The sequence below is a fragment of the Orcinus orca genome, chromosome 7, assembly GCF_937001465.1.
Source record: "Orcinus orca chromosome 7, mOrcOrc1.1, whole genome shotgun sequence".
Lineage (NCBI taxonomy): Eukaryota > Metazoa > Chordata > Mammalia > Artiodactyla > Delphinidae > Orcinus > Orcinus orca.
In genome coordinates, this window is record NC_064565.1 from 70,485,076 (window position 1) to 70,496,416 (window position 11,341).

An 11,341-nucleotide genomic window follows, 5' to 3' on the forward strand; every position below is an offset into this window, starting at 1 on the left:
TGGAAAGACTCAGGACCCACTGAAAGTGCTATACTTACGGTTACAGTTTTATTATAGAGAAAGCAGACAAATTAGAACCACCTAAAGAAAGAGATGCAGAGGCTGAAAACAAGAACTTCCGTGACATGTTACCCTCCTGGCATTGATATATGGCACTACACAGAGTATTGGCTAGTAGGGAGCTTACTGGAGCCTCCATGTCCTGAGTTTTCATTGGTGTTTCATTACATACAAATGACTGATTGAATCACTGATCAAGTGGCTAAACTCAGTCTCCATCCCTTCTGCCCAGAGGTGACCTTTTTTATAACATGGATGGTCTTCATGGTTGGTCTTTATGGTGTGACCTACCCTCACCAGGAGTCACCTTGTTATCATAAACTATCAGGTGCTCTTGAGGTTGAGGGGCCTGCCACGAGTAACGAAAACACTCCTGTCGCTGGGGAAATTCCTAGGGTTTAGAGGTTGTCTCCCAGGAACCTGACAAAGGCCAGACATCTCTCTGGGCTGAGGCCAAATTCTTTATTATATAATGTGCTACGTTGTTTCATGGTTAGAAGGTAACAACACTGCCAGGAACCTCTTTTTCTCCCAAGTTTCATATGCCATGTGTCTGTTTAAAATTCCTACTCTTTTAATCTCTTTTATTTTCATTTAGGTTAGTTGTCTATTTTGAAATAATTGAATGTGGTCTTCAATTGAAGACATTTTCATAAAGGGTAATAAGTTATTTTGCCCTCCACTTCAGTCTGATCTTAAGACAGAGTAGTGATTTACAAAGGGAGACACATTACAGTTAAATTTGATGTGGTTTGCTAGGCACACTTTATTTTCATCTTATAAAGCATTGCATGTGAGTACCAGAAGTCTGATTGAAAGGAAGTAAAATCAGTGGAGCAATGAAACGTTAACAAGGTGGGGGGCAATTATGCTAAAGTTATGTAAATAGTTTTAGATTATGTATAAGTAATTATGTTTTTCAGAGTAGTTGACAGGGCAAAAATTAGATTGCTTATTCGTTTGAGACTTAATTTTGATTTGTTTTATTTTTAAAAGTCATAATGGTAGTCTCATTTTGAGATTTCCATTTAATTTCTTGCTTGAAGGTTATTACATAATGTAGCAGAACTAAATTGTACCTTCTTAATGGTAATGCAGGACATAAAAATTTTGAATTGGCTTTAGGTTTTATACTAGAATGCCTTTTACCATCTTTTTTGTGTTAAAGGCATGTCTTTGTAGTAAGAACTAAACTTATTTAAGCTTATCTTTCGCGTGCTTCTCTTTATTTCCTAAAGGGGTAGTTGATAAGTTGGTTGATTAGCAGACACTTGTCAAAGTGGGGTGGTTCATTTTAAATAAGCCTCATTTTAGAAATGTTTTGTACCTATTAAATGCATCCGTGGTGATGAGGAAAAGAAGAATTGCTAGGAAAAAGAAAAATTGCTAGATGTATTATAGCATGTATGCAGTTTGACATTCTTTTCAGTTATTTACTTCGTGTTGTCTCTTTTAAGCATGAACTCAATTTTAAAATTAGATAAATCTGTAAGACTGAGCCATGTAATGTACTAGGATTCCATGTCCTTCTTGTACATCTTTTTGTTTTCTCTAGAGTTAATAACTGTTACATACTTTCTTTTGCTTGATTACTATTGTAAAAATATTTGAATATTTGTTTCTCATTGCTAAATTCTTTTTTGCCTGGTTACTCAACAGCTGAATATAAGCAGTCAGTTTTGAGCATCTTTATTTTCTAGTAGGGTCTAGGATAGTGTTCTGAATTAAATAGATTCTTTAATAAGCCTAGTCAGATCTGAGGTGATCTGAAATGTATTTTTATTTTCCCTTAAGGAAAGACTACATTAATGGGTTAAATTAGATTAATTCTGGTCTCTGAATTTGACTCCAGATGAAGTAAAGGGATTCAAGTTGTATGGCATAAAGAATTAAGAATTTTGAAATCCTTAGATGACCATATTTTTCCTCTTTAGTTAGAATCACATTGTTGCATTGTAGTTTTTACTTGATTGATGCCTTTGGCTTTTAATTCTGTTGAGGGTATAGTTTCGGTTTACTACTGTTCGGAGGCAAGAGAATGGACATCATTCCTGGAAGTCTTTTATTTTAGGTTTGACTGAATATATTTGTGCCTGTTGATGCAAAAGAATAATTGTACCAAGTGCATCATTTATAGTATTAAAGTTATATATTGTTAAAACAGTTAACTTTTGTGAGTTCTTGTCTACCTACAGTTTCATTTGATTCTTGGAGTAACATGTTAAGTCTTCTGTCACAGGTTAATTTATGGATATAGTAAAGGGAAACTAACATTTAGTAGAGTTAATGAGATATAATTGACATTGTGACATTGTGTAAGTTTAAAGTATACAGTGTGTTGATTTGATACACACTGTGGTCATTTTGATATTACAAAATGACCAGTGTCTTAGCTGACATTTTTCATCATGTCATTTAATTACCATTTCTTTTTTTGTGGTGAGAACCTTTAGATCTACTCTCTTAGCAGCTTTTAAGTATATAATACAGTATTATTAGAGGTAATCACCATGCTGTACTTTAGATCCCCAGAACTTATTCATCTTATGACTGGACATTTGTACCCTTTGACCAACAACTGCCCATATCCCCCAGCCTCCGGCCTCTGGTAGCCACAAGTCTATTCCTTCTGTGAGTTCTGCCATTTTTACATTCCACATGTAAGTGAGGTGATAGAGTATTTGTCTTTCTCTGTCTGACTTCTTTCACTTACCATCATGAACATCATGCCCTCAACATCCATCCATACTGTAGGAAATGGCAGGACTTCCTTCTTTTTCATGGCTGAATAACATTCCATTGTATATACGTGCCACATCTTCTTATCCATTCATCTATTAATGGACCTTTAGATTGTATCCATATCTTGGCTCTTGTGAATAGTGCTATATTGAATATGGGAGTGCAGATGTCTGAGATCCTGTTTTCATTTTCTTTGGATATATGCTCAGAAGTGGGATTGCTGGATCATACGGTAGCTCTGTTTTTAATGTTTTTGAGGAACCTCTATACTATTTTCCATAGTGTGTGCAACAACTTTATTGTCCCGCCAACAGTGCACAAGGATTCCTTTTTCTCCAAATCATCACCAACACTTATCTCTTTCTTTTTTTTTGATGATAGATGTTGATGAGGTTATATCTCATTTTGGTTTTGATTTGCATTTTCCTGATGATTAGTGATATTGAGCACCTTTTTTTGGTACCTGTTGGCCATTTGTATGTCTTTGGAAAATGTGTGTTTAGTTCCTCTGCCCAATTTTTAATTGGATTGATTTTTTGTTTGTTTTTTGCTATTGAATTGTATGAGTTTCTTATATATTTTGGATATTAACCCTTATGTATATACATGTTCCTTTTCACCTTTCTCTTTGTTATTATTTTTTTCCTGTAAGATTTTCTGTTTTCTAACATACTAGGTATTTACTTGTCTTTCTTCCACTAGAATTTAAGCTCTATTAGAGATTTTTCCCCCCTTTGGTCTAACTTGTTCATTACTGTATTTTTAATACCTAGAATAATGCTTGGTGTACATTTAAGTGCTGAAAAAATATTTCTTGTATGTGAATCATTATTACTACTCCAAAGATGAAATAGTCTCTGCTTCTCAGAAATGTGTGGTCTCAGTAGGACAGAGCCTCTGAGATAAAATGAACACATAAAGTGTTTAGCTTGACATGTTGGATGTGAAGTACTCATTAATTGGTAATTATTGTTGAAGAATAAGAAAAGAAAGAACAGAATCAGACATTTCAGATAGAAATGACCTCAATAAAAGAAAACTGCGTTCACATCTTAGGAACTAGGATAGATACTGTTTAGGGGTATATTGAAAAAATAAGGTTGGAACTATATTGTGGAGAACAACCAAGACATTTGGATTTTGTTTTGTGTGTAATGAGTTACTGAATCTTTTTAAGGCAGAGGTGTCATAATGACAGTGGTAGGTTTGGAATATGAAGTCCTTGAGGTTGACTGGAGATCCTTCTGCTGTAAGCTTAACTGGAAATTAATAAAACATTTAGCAAATTTATAATAAATAATAAAACATTTGCAAAATGATAAATTATGCTCAAATTTTAATGACTTCCTCTTAAATTGTGTGGTAGTATATAATTATCATTTGATTATAGTGTGTATTTTGAATTATTTATGGAATTGCCAACTTTTAATATACTTTCCCATTTAAAACTAAAGCTTTGATATTTTAAATCAAGATGTTTATATTGGTAACTAACTTACTAAATATACTAATATAGGGCAGAGTGTGTTTAGTCCAGCAAACATTGGTCAACCACGAAAGACAACATTATCTCCTGCCCAGTTGGATCCTTTTTATACTCAAGGAGATTCTTTGACATCTGAAGATCACTTTGATGACACTTGGGTGACTGTGTTCGGGTAAGGTTTCTAGATTATTTACTTAAAAAAAAAAAGCCCTCACATTTTCTAATGAGTATTATCAAACATAAAAAAACTAAAACAGTGGCACAGCAAACACCCATATGTACCAACCACCTAGATTCTGCAGTTGTTAACAGCTACATTTGTTTTATCTACTATTAATTCATCTTTTTTGTTGTTGGTATATTTCAGAGTAAGTTGCAGACATCAGTACATACCACCTTGACATTTCAGCATGTATTTAAGTAATGTTTGATTTTTGTATTTTAAGTAATGTTTTAAGTAATGTTTAAGTAATGTTTGATTTTTAATAGTTTTTCCATCATTTATCTGTGTGCCTCTTCTCAGATTATCTTCTCTTGAGCACATTTGCTGGATATTGGAAGAGGGTTGGTTGTCCCTTTAGACTTAGGAAGCTCCTTTCTCTCTTTGTTGTGACTGTGTCTATGCTTATATTGGACTTAACCAGTTTTGAACTAACAGATTGAATTTCATTTGTATATATATGCATACTATGTCACAGGGTTGATACTTTCTAGCTACAGAATATTGAATATTAATAGAAATTGTGCATGACAGTCCTAGTTGAATGGAGTTTTAGATCTAATAAAGTACTTTAAAGCGTCTTAGAGATCATATTGCGTCATTTACATATGAAAAACCTGAGATATAGACAGATTAAGTGATTTACTCAGAGGCTTACATCTAGTTATTAGTAAAGCTTCATCGAAAACCCAGGTCTTTTATTTTCAGGCTGTGATTGTTTATACTGTACTACATAAGGTTGGTTTCTGAAAGTGTGATGTCATACTGTTACTGGACCTTACTATATTTAGTTTTGGGGTTTAAAAAAATATAAAAACATGTGAGCTCCTTGAAGGAAGAACAATGCCCAGTAAATAAATATTAGTGGACTTTATATATTCAATTTATTTAAAATTCAGAAGAATGTGTAAGAATATGGTGAAAAGTTTTCCTTCCCACTTTTTCCCCCAGATAGTTTTTCTCCCTTGTAAGGCAGTAATTGCCACCTGTTTTTGTGTAACCTTTCAGAGGGATTCTTTGTTACTGATTCTGTTTAGGTAATAAGCAGGGTCATTGCTTTCCATTGTTCTCCAGAAAGGGCACGCTCAGCCATATGTCCATAGCAGTTGGGCTGACTGCTGCTGCTTCTTTTTTTTCCTTCCCTTTTATGTGTTTAAATTTTTGTATTCTCTTGTGAAGTAAGTGGCTGTATGTTTTTGAATGTGTCTGTCCACTCTCAAGTGTTTTTCAGGTTCAGTAGTAATGGTGTCATTTTTAAGATTCCTCAGTAATCAGATAAATTACTTGAAGTACTTCTGTTAGCCCTTCATTTTTAAGATGTACACTTTCCCAGCTATTTATTTTCTGTTGGTTTTATGTTTCAGTAACCCTGCATATAAGTTTAATTGCAAGCACAGAAACATTTTCTTCTAAGGGATAAAATATTTTATTTTGATTATTTATAGGGAAGTACATCTAAAATACATTATATATCTTCTTCCTTTGATAATTTAACTTTTTCCTGCTGACTCAGGGTCATCATGAAATATCATTTATTGTTGTAGGGTGATTCTGTGACAGGATATTGGACTGCTTCTACTCAGAGTGGTCCTAGACTCTTGGAATTATGTTTTATTTCTCAAGTGCCTGCATCACTTGCAACCATTGTTTCTCCCTTTCGTTTTAATTTTTTTTTAGTTCTGCTTGTAGGCATCCTGACTCATTTGTTGTTTTCTTTGGGATTAGAAATCTTATATCCAAATTTACGTAACATAAAATAAATTTCCAGTCCTGAATGCAGTGAGTATTTTAGTCACACAGATTTTAACGTGTGGAGTTTCTCATTTATTTTTGTGACTTATATTTTTTCCTTTAGGGTTCTAATCCAAGCTCCAGATAACTGAAGTTACTGGTTAAGGAAACTCCAGATTTTCAAGCTGAAAATAGCTTTATTATTTGGACTATAAAAGTTATATCTCATTGTAATATTCAAAGCATACAGAACTTTATAAAGAAGAAAGTAAAACTCACTTAAAATTTTCCCATACAGAGATATGGCTATTAAAATTTTGGTAACAGTCCTTTTAATTGATTGTTTACCATTGATATTGGTTCTGACTGTATTTTTGTTTCAGGAATACATTTCTGAATTTTCAGGTAGTGCTCAATATATATTGATATGATTCTACATAATTTAAAGTTCTTTCCCCTTTAATAACCATAGTAGTATATTGCAACATTTTCCTTTCTCTCTCTCTCTCTCTCTCTCTCATGGATGTGCACACACACACACACACACACACACACACACACACACACCCCCATGTAAAATAAGTTATTTACAGAACTGTAACTTCATAGTACTTTTCTAAGGATTATGATAATGACAGTGAGAGTAGAAGGTGGAATTTGGGGCTGGAGAAAAGTGGCTGAGTCAAAATTAATTTTAACATAATTTGCTTTTGGGTGATGGGCAAATGAATAGATTTAGCTAATATAGGGGAAAATAGGATGTTCAGGGTCTCTTATTAATGTACTAGACAGTTAGGGGGAGTTTATTGTGAAACACTTGTAAGGTAATTTGCATTTGTATTATCGAAGTTGACTGTTCAGACAACTTTTTATCCCCCCCAACCCCAGGTTTCCTCAAGCATCTGCTTCCTATATATTATTACAATTTGCACAGTATGGAAATATCTTAAAACATGTGGTAAGTCTTAATTCTTTTCATTTCAAGATTTAAGCTGAGGAAAGATAACCTGTGAATTGAGGGAAAACTTTGCTGCTGAATGTTGTCTGTTTTTTTCCAAACTTAAAAATTTTTCTTTTTTTTAAAGTTTTCATAGGATGTAACTATCTGTTGGAGTTTGGAAGGCTGGTAGTTGCATAGTATTTGATAAAAAGGGATAAAGAGAGAAGATAAGAGAGTGAGAGTTTCAGGTTTCCCCCTGAAACTTTTAAAAATAGTTCACAGTCTCTTAAAAATAGTTCACAGTCTCTTAAAAAAGATCATGCCAAGTTTTCCAATTTGAGCTTGTTTTATTGGGGATAAAGGAAAAGGGAGATGTTTCTAACTTAGAGTTCTTAGAGCTTTTTTAGCTTGCCAGTTATAAATAACAAATCTTTTTTCTATTACTAGAAATTGACTTAACTCCTATGCAAAATCAGATTGATGAATACAGTTTTTAAAAAATTTCATAGCAAGTGTTGATAAGACCTTTTTATAAGAAACATTATCTTTTGAGAATTACTTTGCTTTCAGAGAATATTTGTCACATATTCTTTATATAAGAGATTTGAGAACTATTGAAATGTATTGAAATAGTTTAATAGGATTTTTGTTGAATCCTAGTATACAGCTTTTTACAGGGCATCAAATAAAAAGTGGAAGCAGATTTATTTCATATGTTTCTGTTTTCTAATAGAACTCATTAAGTTTAAATTTTGTACACTTTGTATTTTAATTTAAGAGAAAACTTCATTTTTTGCAGATGTCTAACACAGGAAATTGGATGCATATTCGTTATCAATCTAAACTGCAGGCCAGGAAAGCTTTAAGCAAAGATGGGAGAATTTTTGGAGAGTCCATCATGATTGGTGTAAAACCATGTATAGATAAAGTAAGTTATTGCTGGTGTAAGGAAAGCAGTTTAATTTATATGTAGTGCACAAGTCTAAGTACTAACATTGGTGGTTATGTCACTTTGCTTCACTGTGCCTCTTATTTTATAAAATGTGATGGATGATGTTACAGCACTCTTTTATGGTAAGTCAAAGATATTTAGTCACAAGACTTTAGAGGTAATACATGCCAACCCCTTCACTCTACAAATAAAGAGGCCAAGGAGACTTAGGTAACTTAACCCAGAGTTGTTAAGGTGAAGCCTGCATTCTAGGTCTTTTAACTTTTAACCCATTCCCTTTTTTGTGCAAAGCAACTTCAAATTCTTTACCTCAAAGGAGTGGTGCTATTTCAGAATGAAATATTTCATAAGAATGGTAACTGAGGGTTAACTTCTAAAAGCTGAAGCTTTTTATTAGTCATTTCTACTTTAAAATATTTAAATATTATTATATATTTGTATACTGATAAAATAATCCTGGGCACAATTTAAACTTCGTGGCTTGTAAAATCATGATCATTCTTTAAGTAAATATATGTGAACTTCTGCTGCCTACCAGGCACTGTGCTTGGGACTCATGTATACACACTAGTGCACGAAGCAGACATGGCTCCTGTTATCATAATCTAGGATCACTGAGTAGTTGTGTAATTATTACGTTGTGCTGTAGCAGGTGTTTGCAGAGGCTAGAGGAAAATTTGGGGTTACTGGATACTAAAAAGCACTGGACTTTGATGCCCCACACCCCTCAGTTTCCCTAAGAATTCTTTTTTTTTTCTTACTGATTTTCCGTAGTGTTTGTTAGGAGATTCTTACTCTTGAGAGTCTATAGTTTTCTTGAGGATATTTGAGGTCATTCAAGTGAGATTTCTGGTTGAGCATTAGATCTCATATGCTAGCTGAGAAGCACATATTGTTTTCTCAACCCTAAAGTTATTTGAAAGTTTAATTAGATTAAATTACGCTACTTTTAATGAAGTTTTCTTTGTAAGTAGGACATAATAGTGGATGATATGTATTATGTTAATAAACAGAGAAGTTCTTTGTCTTTATTTTTCTAGAGCGTTATGGAAAACAGTGACAGGTGTGCTTTATCATCTCCATCTGTTGCCTTTACACCACCAATCAAAACCTTAGGTACACCAACCCAACCTGGAAGTACTTCTAGGATTTCTACCATGAGACCTCTTGCTACAGCATACAAAGCTTCTACTAGTGACTATCAGGTATTTTAAAGATTGGATAAAAGAATATACTTTAAGGGCTGCAGTGCTTAGCATGTTTAACTTTTTCATTGGATTGATTTGTATGCCATTAAATATTTCCTACTGAAGTTGATTGGCTTGATGAAACCTATAAACTTTGCATTTTTAAATTTCCTATTTTAGCCAGTTGGAAATTTATCTTGAGTTTTTAAAAAAATTCTTTGCCATTTTAAAAAACATTTTGAGAGTTAATTAGTTTAGTTTTTTCTAAGGTATGTTGCATACGTAAAAAGTTTCTCTTGTGGACGTCTCTGGCATGAGGGAATGTTAAATCCCTGTTAAATTGATAACTAAATTTGATGGTGTTGCAAATGAAGAACCTCAGATTGGAAGTAGCTTTGGTTATCAAAAGAAAACATTGACCAGTCCCCATTTCAAAACTTATTTCAAAAAAGTTTAAAGGAAAAGTTCATTATATTCATTGAAGAATGCTAGAAGTATTATGACTGTCATTCAGCGTGCTATTGTTGCCTGCTTAATTAGCCAGTAGTTCTGAACTTGCCTAGCTGCAGACACAGGTCCTGAGATAGCAAATAAAACACTTTAGTAGGGCAGTTTGACTTCCCTTGAAATTTGGGGATCATTCTAGAACTGGTTTAATTTTTCCCTTTAGTTTTTTTTAAACTAGTATTTTAAAGTCCTTATCTCTTTTAGCTTTTGTGTTGTTTGTTCAGTTTACTAATTTAAGGAGCAGATGTAATTTGCCTTGCCAAAGGAATACAATTTTGTTATTCTTAAAAGCATAAGGATGTTCCAAGCAAGCCTATATTTTAATTTTTAAATATACAATTTATTGTTGCAAATCCACTTTAGTGTTTGGCACTTTTAAATTAGCCATTAACTGAAGAATTGACTATGATACTAAAGAAACCATAACTTTACAATTGTGTGTGTATTTTTTTTAATAGGTTATTTCTGACAGACAAACGCCAAAAAAAGATGAAAGTCTTGTATCCAAAGCAATGGAATACATGTTTGGCTGGTAATACAGTAAGAGCTAAGAACTGAACTACAAAGGAGAAGGTTGCCACAATAAAACAGACTTAGCAGGGTACTGCTGGGTTTCCTTCGGTTAGTTATATAACCACTCTTGACAGTATCGAATAGCTGTCTCATACTTCCTTTAGAAGCCTTTTTCTTAAAGGATACAGCATATTTGTAGCTCGCACTTTAAACGATGCTTGAGATACATTTTAAAGAAACAAAAAATCCCTGTATATAAGATTTTGTGCTTTCTGTGATAGTGCATGCTTAAGTGCAAAACACTCATTGATTATTGTAAATTATGTAATTGAGTTTGTAGTGAGGCTTTGTAGTCTTCATGAGTTGGTGAGGTGAATTTCATGACGGGTAACTGTACAGCTGATTCTGACAAGACACAAAGATTATAATTAATTTGAATTATGGTCTTTTAATTTAGATGGTATTTAATATTTTAATTATCCTTGTTTATATTTGTCCTGTCATGAATTGTCATCTTTCAGTCTTGTAAAACCAACACAGCCTTTTAAAAAACCTACCAAAGTTTCTTGATAATAAACTTGTCGATTATATGTATTGAGCAGTTTTTGAAAGGGTGATTTATTAATTAGTACAAGAAGTTTGAAGTCTTTGCAGAAATAGAGAAAATATGTCATGAACCTCCATCCACCTGTAATCCAGCTTTAATAACCATATAACCATCACTATTTTCTTAATTTCTAATATCCAGTCCTTTTAAAAATTTCCCAATTGTTTCCAAAATTTGTTAAATTTTATGTTTGGTTTGTGTGAGTCTCTGTCGAGACTAGGTCTACACAGTGTATTTGGTTTTGTCTTTGGAGTGTCTTGAAGTTTAGAGTTCCCCTGCTTTTCCCCACCGTTCAGTACACCATGATTTGTTGAAGGAACCATGTGAGTTGCCTACAGAGTGCACCACAGACTGAATTTGATCTAAACAAGAATAGCGTTCTTGTTTAACTAGTTC

General features: G+C 33.3%; 1 protein-coding gene across 5 annotated transcripts in view; it reads left to right on the forward strand.

Annotated features, from left to right (window-relative positions):
- NUP35 (nucleoporin 35) overlaps positions 1-10,936 on the forward strand; it is a 36,483-nt gene extending 25,547 nt beyond the window's left edge. For all 5 annotated transcript variants that reach the window (XM_004267406.4, XM_033423698.2, XM_049712590.1 and 2 more), the window contains 5 exons: positions 4,319-4,460; positions 7,128-7,197; positions 7,979-8,107; positions 9,172-9,336; positions 10,284-10,936. In XM_004267406.4, coding sequence (XP_004267454.1) covers positions 4,319-4,460; positions 7,128-7,197; positions 7,979-8,107; positions 9,172-9,336; positions 10,284-10,361 — 584 coding nt within the window. In that variant the 3' untranslated portion in view covers positions 10,362-10,936. The remainder of the gene's footprint in view (positions 1-4,318; positions 4,461-7,127; positions 7,198-7,978; positions 8,108-9,171; positions 9,337-10,283) is intronic.
- Positions 10,937-11,341: the final 405 nt, after the last annotated feature.